A 19,859-nucleotide genomic window follows, 5' to 3' on the forward strand; every position below is an offset into this window, starting at 1 on the left:
ACGCTCCTTCAGGCATACTGGACCGAGGCTGTTTAGGGCTTTTTTAAATCCAGCTGTATTTTATCCAGCTGTATTATATCCAGCTGTATGATTCCTAGGTATTACAATTCCATAGTGCTGAACAAATTATGTAGGTGTATTAAAGGTGATGGATATGGACTTCATTTTTCTAAGTATCACCCTATTATAGGTCATACATTTTTGTTGTTGTATGGGTCGTTATGTGATGAGTTGGAGAATTTACAATAATATCACTTACTATTATTTTTATTTCTCTTTCTATAGCTTGCCTTTTGGCCCAGACTGAATGAGTTGCTTTATTTCGGACTTTACATATATCAATGATTTTCTACTACAAATAAAGTTCATCTTACATAAGAAAGGTATCTGACTAAACTGCATTTCAGTTTTCTCCTTTAAAAATGTTGCCTACTGTTGGGTAAATGTTGTGCAACTGATCCTTGCCTTAGCTATTCAAACATCAGTTTAAAGGCTTTTCTTAAAATTTTATTTTTCTTCTAATAACTCACACCCATATATAGCTTACTTTCCTTTCAGAGCTTTTTATACAAAGAGTGTAAATGAGCTCTATGAGACATAACCTAGTTAAGTTACAGAGTTTAGAATGTATTCCTGAAATCAGTGAGTCTTATTGAATCTAAATGTATTTAATTGGAATAGCCCCATTGATATGTACTGCTCTTACTTAGGATTGAATTCAAGTCAACCTCAATAATTGGCCACTCAAAGGGCCACAGCTCAGAAGGAGAGCATCTCCTTTGCATTTTAAAGGTCCTAGGTTCAATTCCTAGCATCTTCTGGTATGGCTGGGAGAGATCCCCATTTCAAATCCTGGAAAGACGCCATTAGTCAGTATTACTGAATTAGGTGGCCAAATGGCTTGACTTGGCATAAGGCTGCTTCTTATCTTCCATGTCAGTCATCTTTCTGTGATCAGTTTGAGTCTGCCTATTCTATGTGTAGAATGCTCCATGCTCATGCTGGAAATGTGGATTTGCATGCCTTTATAATAGGCAAGTTTGGACATAATTCTAAAGCAAAGTTTAGCATTACAGGAAATGAACCTTAATGATCTTTTGGCTCATGCATTCTCTCTCCCATCCCCCTTTCCACAGCCAAAAAATAGGGGTATAGAAGTTTTTACTTCTGTCCTAAATTAATAGTTTGCTGTGATCTCTGAACCCAGACAAAATGTGAGTCTTTACTACCATTAGTGAAAACAAGCCATCTTCAAACAATGGGTTTTGAAGCTGGCTTGTTTCCACTCGTTATTGTTAAGATTAACCACAGCTTTCGGATTTTGACATAATGATAAACTCTAGTTAAATCTGAAGTGGAAGCATCCAGTCTCCTTCTGATGGCCCTGGTGATGGAAGGAATTCAGGAGCCTGAGGCTGATTGTCGGTCATCCTCAGAACTACCGGTAATCTCAGTTTGCTGAGCAGTAAACTGATGTGTTCTACATTATGTGCTGCAAACAGCAATGTATGTTGGGAGTGGCTCTTGAAAGAGGAGCAGGCTATCCCACATGTATAAATGGTCGTTGTTTGAAATGGCTATAAAGGAGTGCTTGAGTGGATGAAACTGTGTCTGTAACTCTTACCCCCCCCAACCTATTTATTCATCTTTTTATACAGAGCCAAATCTAGGTTGCATTTTACAAAGCATGTTGCTGCTAGACAAAAGCTTCATGCCTGTCTGGAACTATCATCGTGTGTCAGAGCACCTGTCAGCTTTGCACAGCTAAGATGCCTGATAGTTTGAGAGATGCTGAGGTATTGGGTTTTCTCTGTGTTGAGGCTATGTTAACTGATATATTTTTAATAACTGTCTACAAAGGCTTTTTCATATCATGGTAATAACTATAGTAAGGAAGCCATGGGATGATAAGGTGCATGCTTTTGGGAAGACCTTAAGGGTAGGGTATTTTAGCTGGGTTTAGTTTGCATATTGTCCCAACGTTGTTGTTGTTGTTGCTGTTGCTGCTGCTGTTGGCATTCATCTAGACATCTGGGTATTTGAAAGCCAAGAGGCATGGTTTTATGGAGTAATGGCTGACATTGTGGCAACATTTTTGTTAATCACTAATAAGGAAACCAAACAGTACAAATGGATTCAATGTCTCTTTAGTATTTGTAGAAGACTAGGGAGCTTTCAGCACCATAGAAAGCATTCTCTGACTACACTCTCTGTCAGGGTGCATTGTAAGAAAGGAACCACATCTTCTCCCTCAGTTAAGTGATTGGGCCTGTCCCCTCTATGAAAATTTTATTTGTGATGAAATGGATATGGGCGGGGTCTAATCCTTGCACAAAGAGTCAAAGCTGTGCTGCTGCTGCTTCATTCTTTCCTGGGCTGTTGACGCTGTGAGTGTTGCAGAAGATTGGGGGGGGGGGGTCCTCACGTTATATGAAGATGTCCTGTCTTCTGAGTGCCTGAGCAAGGCAAGATAGTTGTTTCAGCAGAGTGCTTTATTATACCTGGAGAAGGAGGTAGTAACAGGTGTTGGACCTGGTTGTGTTACAGGTTAGGCAGGATTTTCTTTTAAATGATCAAGGGTAAGTCTCAGGTCTGGTTTTGTGAACTTTTCAGAGCTCACTGCTGCTGTCCTGACAGAATTTAGCATGTGTCAAGTTAGGAACAACTATTTTATTTGTAGATGCAGCTTCCTCTGAGCTGGAAATGAGTGTTTGTTTATAGCCCTACTGCATACCTGTCCTATTCCTACTACAAACAAGATGCACTTTTCTTTTGTTACTTGTCTGTCTACCTGGAGAACCTATATGAATTAATTATATGCTAATAGCAAAGTTTTTTTTTTTACCCCTTTTATGCTCTTGGAGCACACGTGGACAGAGTTCCAGAAAACTACTTCAGGAAGCAGAAGATTTGCTTTATGCCCAATACTAAGAATTCCCCCCGAAAACCCATTGCTTTTAAAGATGACTCCTATTTCAAAAGTTCAGTGTCTCTTTGGTTTTACAAAACTAGTTGTGTGGGCCTTCAGGCAGTGACCACTGCCTTTCTTTAACCTCCCCTTTGCACTGAAAATTTTGGTGAGGGCTGGCCTCTGATTCAAATTGCAGCATCTCTATCCCCTTGCTTTTCTGAACTCTCTGAAGCCTCACCTTGTCTGTAATATAGGGAAGAACCATTCTGGCTTATTGTGCGTGTTTGCTTTAAGGCTTAATGTGATAATGCACATGAAGTGCTCTGAGTATTTTTTTTCTTTTTGGGGGGTGGGAAGGAGTAATCTTCATTACTGAAATCAGTTGAGGACCAAGCTGTATGGTCTGTAAATGCAATCCCATTATATTTAATGCTACTGCACTGCAGAAATTTCAGTGGCAATGTAATATACTGTTTTTTCTGATCCTTCAGCAGTAATCAGGCCCTGCTCTCCTCTAAATGAGAGACTGGATTACTTCTGAATGAGGAAGTAAGCCTTATGTATGTATCAATGTTGCCCACTATATAGAGGATTGAATTTTATTTATTTCTAGTTATTTAAGTTCCTAGTACTGTATTTTATTACAGTATTGTTATTTATATAGTGACATCAGTATTCATGGCACTGTAAAAAAAGTATAAAGATATAATTTGTAATCTAAAATTTCACAGTATCAACTGCACTTTTTGCTTAGGCTTTGTTATAAACGGAACTAAAAACCTATTACATTCACAAGTCATTCAATCTTCTAAGTTCAGCTGCTCACTAGTTATGGTTAACAGGGTCAGACTTTTTTTTACCAGCTGCAAAATTACAGAAATAATTCAAAAGCTTGATGTAATCCACAAAAACAGCATGTCTGTCTCATTCAGTCTTCTGTAATTTTGATACCTGAGCAATGGGTATGCTCCAGGAGAAAGTTTGCTAGCTGCTTTGCAACTTTCAAAGCCTGCAGTCATCATTGGATAATGTGCTGCTGGATGAGAGAGACACATTTTCTGGTGGCTTAAAGTTACAGTAAAAAAGAAACTTTGCTTATTTTTCTAGAATGATATGTCTCCCTGGACAGAATAAATGTAATAGAGCTGCCAATGGATAGAAGTTGGCAACTTCAGTTTTACACTGAATACTTGTGAGATAAAATAAATTTGCTGTATCATGGAACTGGAATTAATGTTTCTCGCCCCTATCCCTGGCTGTTTTTCCTCCTTCCTGAATTTTCTTTTTTCTTTTTTTTTTTTAAATTTTTATTAAACAACAAAAAAACAGAATATACATTAGTTTCGAAGCACACATAAAGAAAAAGATACAACCCGCACATAATTTGACGGTATTTAAAAAGAAGAGCTAATCTTAAAAGGGGGTTCAGAAAGCAAGCGGAAAAAGGTTATAAAGAAAATAAAAAGAGGGGGAAGGGGAAAGAAAAATTGGGGGAGGAAAAGGAAAAAAAAAAAGAAGAAGAAAAAGAGGAAAAAGGAAAAAAGTAGAAAGTCTAGATTAAGATTACTATTTACAACATTATTACAATACAATTACATACGCTTGACTTCCGTTTACACTCTTTGTTTCTTTATCTTAACCCTTTTTCTCACACAGGTCTTGTTACATCCAACTTGATCTTCTATTACTTTCTGATAATATATTGATATTCAATACGTATATATAGATTTCACCTTTCTATTGCCAGGAAATTTTGATGTTATTGTACTGGTTTAAATAGTCAATAAAGCCTTCCCATTCCTTTTGTGTCTTTTGATTGAATTGACCTCTCATTCTTCCCGTCATTACCGCTAACTGCATATATTCTGTCATTAAAGCTTGCCAATCATATATTGTGGGATTATTCTCGTTCTTCCAATTTCTTGCTAAGAGAATTCTGGCCGCTGTAAGGGCATACATTGTTAACATTCTTTTCTCTGATTTAATTTCTGGAGGTAGTATTCCCAAGAGGAAGATTTCTGGTTTCTTCTTAATAGAGATTTTCAAAAGTTTTTTTAATTCATTATGAACTTTTCCCCAATATTCCTTAATTATATCGCATTCCCACCACATGTGGAAGTACGTTCCCATGCCACTTTTGCATTTCCAACACAAGGGTGACTGGTTTTTAAACATTTTAGATAGTTTAATTGGGCTATAGTGCCACCTATATGTCATTTTCATGACATTTTCCCTTAAATTGATACAAGCTGTGAATCTCATGTCTTCCTTCCACAGCCTCTCCCATTGTGTCATGAAAATATTGTGCCCAATATCTTGGGCCCACTTTATCATGGCACTTTTCTTTGGTCTCCCACTCTAGTATCAGATCATACATTTTGGAGATATATTTCCCTTTAGATTGAATTAGCTGCGTCTCGAATTTGGATGTTTCGTTGGCTATCCCCTCCTTTCTATCTATCTTAAACCTTTCATTCAACTGGAAGTATTGTAACCATCCTGTCAGCTGGTTGCTTATCTCTTTGTATTCCCTTAATACAATATTTCCATTTTCCTCTTTTATTAGTGTCCTATATCTTGCCCATTTGCCCTGCATATTCTTTCTCTTGGCCGTAATTATTTCAATTGGCGATGTCCATAGTGGGATTTTGGGTTCCAACATCCATCTGTATTTTGTCCAGGTTTTAAACAAAGACTTTCTTATGATGTGATTTAGAAATCCTTTATGGGCACTTACCTTCCCATACAACAGGTAGGAGTGCCACCCGAAGCGGTTATCAAACCCCTCCAATTCTAGTATTTCAGAGTTCTCCAGATTTATCCATTCTTTTAGCCATGTTAAGGCGGCAGCTGCATGGTATATCTCTAATTCTGGGAGAGCAAAACCACCTCTCTCTTTTTTATCTATAAGGATCTGGTGTTTTATTCTTGGTTTTCTTCCACTCCAGATGAATTTGGATATATCTCTCCTCCATATTTTAAAACAATCCATTCCTCCTAATATAGGGATGGTTTGAAATAAGTAACACATCTTAGGTAAAATATTCATTTTTACCACAGCTATCCTCCCTGTTAACGAGAGGTACAGCTTATTCCATATTTCCATATTGGTTTTTATTTCATTCCATGCCTTGGTGTAATTATCCTGATATAGATTGATGCATTTTGGTGTGATCCACACGCCCAGATATTTAACCTTATTTTTAATTTCCAGACCAGTTAGTGATTGTAATTTTTTGGCTTCTTCTATTCCCATGTTTTTAATTAAAAGGTTTGTTTTTTTCTCATTCAACTTAAATCCAGCTAGCTTCCCAAAGATGTTAATCGTTTCCAATGCTGCTGGAATGCTCTCTTGAGGTTCTTCTGTAGAGATTATTATATCATCCGCGAATGCCCGGATTTTATGAGACGTTGCACCTATTTTAATTCCTCTAATTTTTCCATTATTTCTGATTAAATTTAGAAGAGTTTCCAGCACCAATATAAATAATAATGGGGAGAGGGGACATCCCTGTCTCGTGCCTTTCTCAATTACAATTTTTTCTGTGATGTTTCCATTGACTATTAGGCTTGCACTTTGTTTGCTATAGATTGCTCCAATCCCTCTCTCAAACTCTTCTCCTAATTTCATTAATTTTATTTGTTTCTTCATGAATTCCCATGAGATGTTGTCGAACGCTTTTTCCGCGTCGATCAACATTAGGGCTGCTGGTTTATTATGATTAAACTCCAGGTATTCTAGGATATTAATGATGTTTCTGGTATTATTTTGGATGTATCTTCCCGGCAGAAAACCCGCTTGATTATAATGTATTGTATCTTTCAAAACCTCTTTTAATCTATTTGCCAATATTATTGTAAAAAGTTTATAATCGCTATTCAGCCGCGATATTGGCCTATAGCTTGTCATCTGTTCTGGGTCTCCACCTTGTTTTGGAATTAATGTTATGAATCCTTCTGTCCACGAATTCGGTACATCCCCTTTTTCTATAACCTCATTAAATAGTTCTTTTAATTGTTTGCATACTGTATCTTCTATCTTTTTATAGAATTCAGCTGGTAGTCCATCAGGGCCTGGTGTTTTCCCTGTTTTGGATTTCTTTATTGCGTATTTAATATCCATTATTGTTATCGGGGCATTCAGTATTTTTATTTTATCTTCTGTAATAGTTGGTAATTGGTGATTGGCTAGAAATTGTTCCATATCTTCTATATTTTGTTTTCCTTTTTTATACAGGTTTCCGTAATACTTTACAAAACTTTGGATTATTAAATTAGGATCATCAATATAATTTCCTTCAGTTTTTAATCTTGTAATTAACCTCTCGTTTTGTTTTCTCTTCAACTGCCACGCTAAGAATTTGCTTGGTTTATTAGCAAATTCAAAGCAGCGTTGTTTCATTGCTTTTAAATTCCATTCTAGTTCTTGATCTATTATGTTGGAGTATTCAATTTTTAGTAATCTGATTTCTTGTTTCAATTTCTCATTCTTCTGATCCTTATTCAATTCTTTCTCTTTCTTTTTTAATTCCTCTGTTATTTTATTCTTTTTCTCCTCTTTCTTTTTCCTATTTATAATATTTTGTTGAATGAAATAGCCTCTAATGACTGATTTTCCTGCATCCCAGGTTGTCTGTCTATTAACCTCTTTGTTCCAATTATGTTCAAAATATTCCACCATTACTTTTTTGGCCCCGGTTACAACGTTCTCATCGTTCAATAAGGTGGTATTTAATCTCCACCTTCTCCTTTCTTGCTGGATTCTTCCCTTTAATATCAGCAAAACTGGGTTGTGGTCTGATATAGTTCTAGTTAGGATCTCTGTTTTTCCTATCCTTGCAATTAATTCTTTTGTCGTCCAAATGGCATCAATCCTACCAGCCGAATTGTTTGGTTCTGAGAAGAATGTAAAGTCCTTTTCAGACCTATGCTTAAATCTCCATACATCCACCAAATCCATGGTTTTAACCAATTCAAAAAAGCTCTGTGGTAGTTTCCCCTCTTTTTTCCCTTTTTTACTTGATGATCTGTCTATCTCTGGATCGATTACTCCATTAAAGTCACCCATGAGTATCATTTTCTTTCCAACGTACTCCAACATTTTCCCCTCCAGTTCTCTAAAGAATTCTGCCTTTCCTTCATTAGGAGCATATATTCCAATTACAATTATTTCCTCTCCCTGACTTTTAATTTTGATTATTAGTATCCTGCCAATCTCATCCTTGTATAGTAGCTCCGGTTCCAAATTTGGCTTAATATACATTACCACCCCCCTTTTTTTGACATTATCCGATGCCGCGAAAGTTGATCCCAGTTTTGGATTTATCAGAATTCTCCTATGGTCTTTTTTTACATGTGTTTCTTGCAGACATGTGATGTCTAATTTTTTCCTTACCAGTATATGTTCGATCCTGTTTCTTTTTTTCTTTTCATTTAATCCATTAACATTCCACGATAAGATGGACAAGCTCATTCTTTATTTGTATGTGTTCAATAATTATAGATTGCAGCAATGTAAAGTAGGGAATGGGGGGGGGTGGAAAATATAGGGGGGGGGAAGGAGGAAAAAGGAAGAAAAAAGAAAGAAGAAAAAGAAAGAAAAAAAGGGGGGGGAAGAAGAGGAAGGGAAAGATGGGGAGGGAAAAAGAGGGAGGGAAGGGGGGGAGGAAAAAGGAAAAGAAAAAAGAAAAAAAAGGGAAAAAAGAAAAGGAGGGGGGAGGGAGAAGGGGGAAATTGAGGCAGGGGAAGGTGTTTAGAGGTGTTTAAAAGTATCAATAAATGTTAGCAGTTAAAATGGACTACAATTTTAAAGTTAGCTACAGGTTACACTTGTAACACTGAAAAGATTTGGGAGTTTGAATTCAGGTTTTTTACTTGCTCTCAATTTCATTTTCCGGAGCCACAGATTCACCCTCTATTCCTGGTCCTTTTCCTCCTAACGGTTTCCAGTATTTCCTCCAGAATATTTTGGCATCTTCACGCGTTTCTATTCTCCTCCTTTTCCCTTTAAATGTAAAAGAAATTCCCTGTGGGAACTCCCATTTAAAGAGAATTGAATTTCCTGAATTTTCACATGGTTGCTTTCTGCTGTGATTCATTATTTAAGAAATGGGAGACTATAAATAGCAACACATAGCACTTTCCTACTGAGAAGCATTTTTCTCCCCTTCTGTTGTAAGTGTCAAAATGGAAGACTTGCACTGCGTTTATGCAGGGTAAATCTTAACATATGAAGAAATTATATTCTTAGTTTTATTTTTTAATATTGGTATAGGATAGCAGTTGTCAAACTGTTGGAGAAATACCTTGAGTTTCTCAGAAGCTCATCAGGCTTCCATCAGTGACAAAGTTAGCAATGTTGTTTGCTCAATATTATTAGTCTTCCCATGTGGAACCCATAGCATTGTGGTGGGTCAGAGTATTCTGCAGTGTGCTCTCAATTCCAGTGGATTGATTGTGGTGCCTAGCAGAACTGAACAATGTTTCTCATGAACGGAGTGTGTTTCCTGAACATTTTTCTGGATTAAGCACGGATACGTGTTGGCCATGAAGGAAATCCTTGGCAGACAAGCTGATGTGGAAAATGTTCTGTAAATGATAAAAGTTTGAAAACCACAGCTGTAGGATGCTGCTTTTTTAAACTGTAATAAGTAATAAAATAGGGTTCTTTTTGGTTCAAGTGTAGTTTAATTTCCTGTTTTCTTTTTATTGGAATCTGGATTTTAATGTCAATAACAATGTTTAACCTTACTGCTGTTGGGATAACTTTCATTAGTTTAATCCAACTGCCTGAGAAGCTGAAGTCACCTCAAAGATTGTATAGCTGTATTTTGGCTATGTGTATGTAGTTAATGAACCAATTTGGGTCTAAATATAGCTAGAGTGCTAGAAGCCAAAAATGCTCCCTGTGGGCTGGACTTACAGAAACTCTTAATTGCTTAGCATACTCTTCATTACATTAGCATTTCTCATGCCAGTTCTGCCTAGCTATTGGGAGCAGGCAGAGGAAGTAACTATATGATGAGAGTTGTCATGAAACACTGGAAATTACTAAGTGCTCATAGGAAGAGTATTGAATGCTCAAGGAGGTGGAACTTGCAGCAGAACAGACGTGGTAATGCTGCCTCATTCAGGATCTCCCTGCTTCTTGAGTGCTGGTGATGTTTAGACCTCAATTTGACTCTGTATGGAGAGTCCCAAAGCAGTGCATGTTTTTGGTGTTTACTGCTGCCAAATTCTTGGAAGGCTCCAGAAAACCACTCACAGGATCAGGCAAACAGGCTGGTGATTCACCATCTCTGAACTTAAAGAAACAGAAGTTAACATTTCTTATGATTGTGGGCGTTTTTCTGAATAAATGATATATGCTTATGGAAGAGTATCGTTTGAGACATCTGCAAGTATATGTGTATAGAGGTGGATTAAAGACAGAGCAACAGTTTGAAGTCTGAATTTATGGAGGATCCTACAGAGAGCCATGAATTGGCTGAAGCATCTCCAGGGTGCAGACACTCTTTGAGGACCTATTTAACAGTGATGATATTTTCTTTTGTAGAATGTAAATACTTACATACCTCTATTGGTATATTTGTTGAAAGTCTGTTCATGAGTAAGGCAAAACATACACAGCTGAATTCAGGAGCTGGCCATATAATTACTCTGCCCAAGAAGTGTGAAACAAATTGAACTGATGGCAGCTAATGTACATTTAAAACAACCAAAGTTGTTAAAGGAAAGTGCAATTATGTGTGTTTCTTTTTTCGTGTCTTTCTTTCTAGTGCCAAAAAATGAGCCGTAGATATTCAGAAAACAATAACTTCCCATACGACAATAATCAAATGGTTTTGGATATGATCCTCTGCTCTTTATTCAGTGTCCCTCAGCCTATCAATTGGGACAACGTGGCAAGGCTGGTTCCAGGCTATTCATCTCGAGAGGTACGTTTTCCCTTATTTTGTAATGTGGTTTTTATTCATTTTCATCTTTGAACTGTTTAACATGGTTGCATTGAGATGATGATGATGATGATATCTTGCCCATCTGGCTGGGTTTCCCCAGCCACTCTGGACAGCTCCCAACAGAATATTAAAAGCACAGTAAAACATCAAACATTAAAAACTTCCCTGAACAGGGCTGCTTTCAGATGTCTTCTAAAAGTCAGGTAGTTGTTTATTTCCTTGACATCTGATGGGAAGGCGTTCCACATGGCGGGAGCTGCCACCGAGAAGGCTCTCCGCCTGGTTCTGTGTAACCTCACTTCTTGCAGGGAGGGAACCGCCAGAAGGCCCTTGGAGCTGGACCTCAGTGTCTGGGCTGAATGATGATAAATGAAGATAAAGCTTTATTTACATTAGAGCGTATGACATGCAACCATCACATAAAATTAAGAATAAAACTAAAAGCACAGTAAAAACTCAGATAAACATAAATGGTATTTTGTATCTATAACAGTTAGAATTATTTATAGGGAGGGGGAAGGGGAAATAAATAAAATATTTACTTCGTGTACTTCAGACTGTGCTGCAAACTATGTGTGCTATTCTACCACATGCCTCATTATTTGTGTAATCAAAAAAGTTATACAAGAATGTGTAATAATAGTTGTTTCTTTTGGCCTTAAAGAGGACTAAAGAGCAGAGGATCATTGAACTGATGGCAGCTAATGTACAGTTAAACACAACCAAAGTTGTTAAAGGAATCACACCTAAAGTCAAATCCAACATTTGTGCTCAGTCACAAACCAGCTGAGAGAAAATCCTTTTGCTCCCTTAGCTTGTCAGTCTTCCAGGCACTTAAACATCACATTTTATGTTGCACATGTTCACGCTGTGAAGAATCACATGTATGTTACAGCCAGTGTGGATTTGTTTCTGTGGTAGAAGCCTATTTTAAAAATCATAACGCAAGGCAAACAAACCTGCCCAGAAGCCCCCAACAACAACAAACACCCAGACCCAGCAGGTGCAAAGTAAAAGAGATAAGACAGTAGGAGGTTGAACAGAAGGTTGATTTAAGAAACTATACAAAGAATAAACTTTTAAGAAATTTTGGCTTAAAGAGTTCCAAGGAATTCAGATCAGATACCATTTAATTTACTGTTGTTATCATGTCTATTAAATATTACTTTGACTGCCAGGTCTAGAAGCTCCTTTGTGCTCATTCATGATGTGTGATGGCTTCTATACCTTCCAGTGTTGAATGGTGAGGCATAAAACAAAGCTGACTTTAAGTATTGTATGGGAGAAACACTTTCCGTTGACCCTTCTGCTGCACAGACTTCCACTCCTACAAAGCTTCTAACAAAGAGTCAGTACAGTACTAGTTATCCACTGTGACATCACTTGTTTGCTCTGCCGCTTCTGAAAAGAATGTATGTTTATGAAGTTCTGGAAAGTTGTGGCATAGGGATGATCCAAGTTCTGAATACTTCTCAAGCTCCTTCCCTACTCATGTGCCTGGCTAGCAATATTAGGGGAAGGTTTCAGTTGAATTAGTCTTACTCTTCTAACTATACTTTCACTGAAGGTGGGTACAGTGGTACCTTGGTTTACGAACTTAATCCGTTCCGGAGGTCCATTCTTAAACCAAAGCATTCTTAAACCAAGGTGTGCTTTCCAATAGCAGCGGGGGACTCAATTTACAAATGGAACACACTCAACAGGATGCGGAACATGTTCTGCTTCCAAGGCAACGTTCACAAACCAAAACACCTACTTCCAGGTTTGCAGTGTTCTTAATCCAAGTTCTTCATAAACAAACTGTTCTTAAGCCAAGGTACCACTGTACCTAATGGAGAAGGCAAGTGTTCTCAGCTTGTGAATGTATTGAGATCATGGTAGTAGCACTGCTCAGGCAGCTGAGGTCCTAGTTTATCCAGCTGCCATCCTAGATCTGGGCCTTAGTTTTTCTGTCACTGTTGCCTTTTCCTTCTGAGGGGGAAGAGAGGCATTTATATCTCATAGAATCTTCTTGCTTGATAAAAATTCTATACCTGTGGAAGATCATGTATATGTTTGCTGGGAAGGACCCTTTCCTCTTTGTACTCTTTGACAAGTCCTCAAGTGCCCACAGGGGATGCTGCTATCCTCGTGTGAGAGAATAACTGACTGTTATATTGAGTTAGCAGTACTATAAAGTAGTTAAACTTCAGTTTGCAACCTAAAAGTAAGTCCTCTAAGACCTGCAAAAAAAAAATTGATTTCTGATGGTGGGTTTAGGGAAATAATGCTTGCCTGATAACTTGGAGAGCCACTGCCAGTCAGAGATGGTTTAAGGCAGCTCTTTTTATATAGCCTTTGATGCAGACAGCTTTTCAAACTCTGTGCTTACAGGCAAGCACTGAAAAAGCTGCCAGATTCTTGGGCACCAACATAAAAAACTTAGGAACCATGCTTAAATGCTTAGTCACTAGCTCTGCATAAGGTTAATATTGGTTGTTGTTTATTTAGATACCCAGAGATGAGCATCTATATCCTAGGCATACCTGGGATTTCTTCCAACAAGAACTAAAACTGAAAATCCCAACTCTTTTATCTTCTGACAGTGTGCAAAAAGGTTTGATGAACTGAAAAGCATTGGGAGTTCTCCAGTTGATAACCAGTACAGTCCACTAATGGCCAGTGGTGGGAGCCCTATGGAAACACTGGCTGGTTATATCAAATCATCGCTTCTTGATTCCCAGGAAGAGTTACAAGAACCTCCCAGTGAAAAAGATGCAATTTCTGTAAATGGTAGGCGTTCAGGCAGTTCTGCTACTGCATTCAAAACATTGTGCATGCTAGGTTTCATCCATTTGAAATCCTTAACCTGTTCCAAGCAGAGCCAGCTAGTAATCCTTAAAGTGCTGGTGCTCGTCATAAGTATTGGTCTCTAAATTACGATCCCTTCCCATAGTTTACCTATTTACTTTTCAAAGTCTCAATTAACTGGTGGTTTAATATAATAAATTTTTATTTCATTGTAACTTTGCCATGAACTGTACAGTGGCCTTTTTAAAAGCTAATACACTTGTATAAAAGAACCAAAGGTGAAATGGCTTATTGTGGGTTGAGCTTTTACCAATTATCAAATGCACCTGCAAAAACTCAGGTCGCAACAAGCCACATATAATAAAAACGTATGATAAACCAGCTGACTCCTTAAGCCGTCTTTGAACTGTGTTACTACAGTGGACAATAGGTCAGTGGTAAAGCACCTGCTTTGCATGGAGAAGATCCCATGTTTGTGCTCTAGTTTGGGGTGAAAGGTCTTGGAAGAGTCCATCAGCCCGATGCAACATGGCAGGTGGTCAGCAATGATAGGAGTTCCCTTGTTCTAGATAAGCAGGTCTGTGAGCTGTCTCTGCCAAAGACCATGCCACTTCCACGTGGGAGTGAGTAACTACTGACTCAGCAGAGACCGCATACAAAGTGCTGGATGTGTTTTATGGCTGAAAAGGAGAAGGAAAAGAGCCAGAGATGCACAGCAGTGAAATCATGGTGGAGTTGAGTGGTAGAGATGCGGGTGGTGCAAGGGAGAGAAGCAGAAGCATAGTGAGCATGTGATAATACATAGAACATGGGAGAAGAGAAAAGAGCTGAGTGAAATCAAGAGCCACGCCCGAGGGAGGGCATGAAGTTGTGCTGTGGAAGGGACAGTCTCCCAGTGAAAAGTACATTCTTAATTTGTCTCAGTGGATTAGGTGGCAGGAGGGTTCTGTGCATTGGAATTTACCATTGGTTGCAAGCCTCCAGTTAGTATATTAATGCCCCAGGGCAATTCTTAATCTGCCTTGTTCAGAACCTACTGCTCTTGGGTTTTGTTTCTCTTGAATGCTCTCTGAGACTTCGCATTAAGTATATTCCTAATGGGAAAGTGAATTTTAATGGACAGTGGGCTTGTTCATGAACCTTTTAAAGAGAAAATCCAGATAACAGGAACCTTCTGTCTCCATGTTTGGTACTTTAGCAAGGAACCTTCAATGTAGGAAGTGGTTTGGGGGATGGATGAAAGGCAAGCTACCAGGCTCTACTGTGGTTTTGTGTGTGTGTGTGTGTGTGTGTGTGTTTAAAAAAGCTATACTTTTCTTGTTGGCTGTATGGACATCAGGCAGAGGAATCCCAGTATTAATGACATCATGATGTCTCTTACTGCTCTCCAAAAGAGAAGTGTAAAAGAGAAGGTCAAACACATAGCTATGGAAGTTTTGTTGTTGTTTGTAATACCATTGATTTATATTGATTGCCTTCTAAACAACTGCCTCAAGGCAATTTACACATAATTAAAACACAAAAATAGCAAATACTTTTAAAACGAGACTGAAACTTTAACAAAGTAAACACTTGTGGTAAAGACCTACTTATTCAACTGGGAAAGCTGTTGAAACAAAATTGTCTTCGATTGTTTCTGGAAGGTGCAGTTAGTTGGTGACTGTTGTCTCTTGACAGGAATGCATTATCTTGTGGAACTGGGGCAGCCACTCTAAAAGCCCTGCTCTGATTTACTGTGGAGCAGACTTCTGAGGTCCTTGGGAACTGGCAGGAGAAACTCTCCCACAGACTTAAGCGATTTTACATCCTCCTTTTTTTGTATGTGTGGACATGCACATTGTGACTGAAAGGATTTAGTCCCTCAATTCCTCTCTGTGTTTCCACCTGGACTGGATTGATTTTAAAAGCCAGCCTTTCCTTCCTTAAAGGAGTGTGTGTGAAAAGGATCCATCTAGTAAGTAAGTGGACAGCTCCCTTAGATCACACTTTCCTCTAGGCATAGGACTACCGCTTACCAGGCAAAAATGAGAAGACCATCTCAACACTATGTCTTAATGCTTTTTCTCCCCGCTTGCATTTAAGGAAGGCCAAGTGTAGCTTCCTCAAGGAATTGCTCTGCAGAAAGTGAGAAGGGCCCTGCACATAAAGGTGGAGAAAATGCTGATGAAACACAAGGGTAGGAAGATGGTTGTTTGATTTTGGGAAAGCTAGATAAACCTGAATCTTCGACATTCGTTTGTTCTCTTCTACGCTTGGATTATATCTCTGTGTATTTGTGGGATTTCTATTGGGTGGATGAAGGATTGTGGGGGGGGGGAGAGTTAAGTTGGCCACTTAAAAAAAAATTAGACAAACAGTAATTGATGAGAAGCTCTTGGGAAAGAGTACCTCCAGGGACGGGAAGGCATTAAAACGTTTGTAGCTTCTCTCTAGAACTGGCACTCCTTTCAGGTTTGGAATCTGTAGTATCTTGGAATCTCTAAGCTTCCCATAGGTTGTTTTTTTTTTTGCCTTCTATTCAGTAGAAATGGCTGTTAAGTGCAGCTTGGAGATAGACTTTGAGAAGTAAATGTTTAGCCTTGGCTGGGTGGAACAATGCTCCCTTGTGTACTAACTTGACACGTGGAAGCCAACCTTTCACTTCCTTTGTCATGAATAATAAATCATCTGTTGGGGTGGTAGATGGTAAAAAAATATGAATGCCTGTTTCCCCACCCCATGCCCTCCATTCAGCCATCTTGCAAAGCTTCTCCGTAACCTTTGTAAAAAGGATTGAGCGGTGATGTTGTCTCCATCCTGCTGTCGTTTCCGCTGTGAATCCTGAAAATATCTGTCATGTGTTCACAGGCGTGTTGTAGAGCAGTGGTTTTCAAAACTGGTCCAGGTGCTTTTCTACTGTGACTGATGCTCACTTTGAGGAACACCTGGCAGATTTCCTTACAAGACAGCTGCTCTCCTCTAACCTTTCTACATTCTTGGTTCCCCTGGGGAGTCAGCAAGGGGGTCAACAGACCTCAGACCTGGCCTAACACCCTCCTTGCTTTTAATAAACACAGATGGGCAGATAGGAGATGGCAGAGAATCCTCTGCCAGTACAGGTTAATATATGGATGGCTCTTGGCTTGGAAATCACTGTTGCAAAGCTTGCAGGAAGACACCAGTCTCTCTCGCCCTAATCAAGGAAGTTCTGCCAGGCATGAAGGTTCCATTTCATAAGTATACACTTATTTTTACTGTCAGTGAGACCTTCCCCATTCATTTCAGTTTGGGGACCTCTGGCCTGAGGGCCAGATGCAGCTCCCTGCTTAATTTCATTGGATGTTTCCAGAGACATTACATTACAAAGCAGCAGTTTGGGGCTGAGGATGGCGTAGAACAGGGGTCAGCAAACTTTTTCAGCAGGGGGCCGGTCCACTGTCCCTCAGACCTTGTGGGGGGCCGGACTATATTTTGAAAAAAAAATTATGAACAAATTCCTATGCCCCACAAATAACCCAGAGCTGCATTTTAAATAAAAGCACACATTCTACTCATGTAAAAACACCAGGCAGGCCCCACAAATAACCCAGAGATGCATTTTAAATAAAACGACACATTCTAGTCATGTAAAAACATGCTGATTCCCGGACCGTCCATGGGCCGCATTTAGAAGGCGGTTGGGCCGCATCCAGCCCCCGGGCCTTAGTTTGGGGACCCCTGACATAGAAGGAAGTAGCTTGGCAACAGCTTAGTGCTATCTTCCTAGGTGTTGTAACATTTATATTTATCATAATAAAATTATCTGTAATAGCCTGTGATACATTTCATTAATATTTGTGTGTGGCACCTGATTGCCCACCTGTGTGGGACATAGGCCCCTGGTAGAAAAAAAGGTTCTCTACTCCTGAATTAAGCAGAAGAAATACCTTTCTGCTTTTGTGGAATACCGTATTTTCTGGCGTATAAAACGACTGGGCATATAAGACGACCCCCAACTTTTCCAGTTAAAATATAGAGTTTGAGATATACTCGACTGCAGATTCTCCACTCGGCGTATAAGACGACCTTATCTTGAGAAGATTTTCCTGGATTAAAAAGTAGTCTTATACGCCTATTTTTTCTTTCTCTTTGCCCCTGTCTGTGTCTAGAAAGGCAACTTGCATCCATTGAAAATACATGTATGAATAATGATAGATATGGGGCCATCCCTTAGGAATAATGAACAGGGTAGCTTTATCTTGACATAGGTGTTCACTATACCCCTTCACTACAACTTTCTAAAGTGTTGAATGTTGGAGTAGACTGAGGATATATCTGGTACTGGAGAACCAAACCCCCAGAATTTGGATATAGTTCCATTCTTCCTAATGTGGAGAGGCCTTATTTATAGTAACCCCTTGATGATTTTGCTGACCGCAGTTTGGTGAATAGTTCACACCACAAATGTAGTTGGGATTGGGTACTAGAACCAGAGACCTATTTGGCATACAGCATTATTTTTCTTAAATATGCTGCATGCTTGTGCACGTATAAAAGGGATGTGTGTTCTGTGTTGCCACCACTCCCCCAGGTTCTGTGATGTGCATAACATATGCCAATTAAACACACTTGTGAGACTTCTCATTTTGCATCATTTATTCCAGTTCTGCTAGTCCTCAGCTGGAGCTTGAAGTTATGAGGAGCAATAAGCTCCAACTCCAACCAGTCTTATTTAGCCACCCCTCTGGCCTTGGAGAGCTCAGCCAGCATAATCTACATATTTGAGTTTTAAGGTTTATATTGTGCCTTATCACACAGCAGCCTTAATGGCTTACAATAACAATTTAAAACAAACAATAATAACTTCAAGTCATATGTGCTAGAATCATTAAAAATAAATAAATGACAACTTAGGGCCAAACTACTGCCAGACAGTAGGTGTTTGTGAGTGTCTTCCAGCCATTTTTTCATTGAAATGTAGCTGGAGGAGGCTGTGAGTTTAAGTTGGTTACTTAACCCTTCCCCTGTGTTTTGCTCAGAATCATGCCTCTTCAGCAGCTTTTCTACAGTGAGTAAAGTGTTAAGCAGGGCTGCTTCCCCTGACCAGATCTACACCTGGTTTTCAATTAAAAACAGGAGAGATGGGAGATTATTGCATATATCTGGTTTGGCCTTGGCATTTTCTGGAAGCTTAAATTTAGTGGCCAGTGCCATATTTTGCACTTTTCCTTTTTCCTGCAGAACATCAGTGTGCTCATTTTGCAACTAGAGGTGTGAAAGTTGGCAGCTAGGTGACAGACGTTTTCTTCTTTGAGTTTAGAAATTATCTAAGTCCTGAAGTGGGTTTTGCAGATTCACCTAGCTCACCATCCATGAGGCCAAACTTGCTCCAATGTGCAGCTTACATTTCCCCATACCTTTTAATTTTCTTTCTAAACATATTTTTCATAAAATCTTAGATATAGCTTAAAATCCTTATTATTATACTGTAAAAGTATGCTCCAAACCATGCATGTGTTCATATAAAAAACTATGCCTAAACTTAACATTGAGGTAAAATATCTTTGTAAATCATTCTGACATTCCTGTTTGACAAGCTATAATAATTTTCCTCCCTGTGATTTTTTCTTCTTCTCAAATAAAGGCCAAATATGGTGATCCATGTGTGTGATGAAGCAAAAAATCTGAAAGAAGATTTTGTTTGTCCGCGAGATCTGTTGATTTCTGAAATGAAGTACTTTGCTGAATATCTGTCAGTGGATGCCCAGCGCTGGGAAGAAGTGGACATTTCAGTTCACTGTGACGTTCACATCTTTAACTGGTTGATAAGATATGTTAAAAGGAACACTAAGGAGTATGAGGTGCATGAAATACCTGCCTTAGGTAAAAGGAAAATCTATTAATGTTTCCTGCAGACTCATTTATTGAAAAGCCTGACTTCTACTTCAGACCAAAATTCTGTGTGCAAATTTGTTTTGCGAGGTAATTTCCTTGCCGTTTTCTGCCTTAACCGATAAAAACCTAGTCTGTAATAGCTGGAAAAACTGAAGCTGGCTGGAAAGTTAATAAAACTAATTATATTGCCTTTGACATTAGGCAATGTTATCCTGCACTCTTAGTCTCTTAATACTCGATTCCCCCTCTCACACATGAATTCCCACCCATCCCTTTTCAAGGTTAACCATTGTTGGCTGTGATCTGCAGTTTGCCATGATGGTTAGAACTGGATTTGCATAGTTGCA

The 19,859-nt window shown here is 38.9% G+C and overlaps 1 protein-coding gene across 5 annotated transcripts in view; it reads left to right on the forward strand.

Annotated features, from left to right (window-relative positions):
• KIAA1841 (KIAA1841 ortholog) overlaps positions 1-19,859 on the forward strand; it is a 36,071-nt gene that overhangs the window by 2,238 nt on the left and 13,974 nt on the right. The window contains exons 1-5 of one of the 5 annotated variants that reach the window (XM_033145137.1): positions 1,662-1,796; positions 10,690-10,848; positions 13,455-13,641; positions 15,742-15,835; positions 19,262-19,500. In XM_033145137.1, coding sequence (XP_033001028.1) covers positions 1,770-1,796; positions 10,690-10,848; positions 13,455-13,641; positions 15,742-15,835; positions 19,262-19,500 — 706 coding nt within the window. In that variant the 5' untranslated portion in view covers positions 1,662-1,769. Of the gene's footprint in view, positions 1-1,661; positions 1,797-10,689; positions 10,849-13,454; positions 13,642-15,741; positions 15,836-19,261; positions 19,501-19,859 lie in introns of those variants that run through there. The other 4 variants (XM_033145139.1, XM_033145135.1, XM_033145136.1 and 1 more) reach the window with 4 other exon arrangements.

The sequence above is a fragment of the Lacerta agilis genome, chromosome 3 (assembly GCF_009819535.1).
Source record: "Lacerta agilis isolate rLacAgi1 chromosome 3, rLacAgi1.pri, whole genome shotgun sequence".
NCBI classification, from domain to species: domain Eukaryota; kingdom Metazoa; phylum Chordata; class Lepidosauria; order Squamata; family Lacertidae; genus Lacerta; species Lacerta agilis.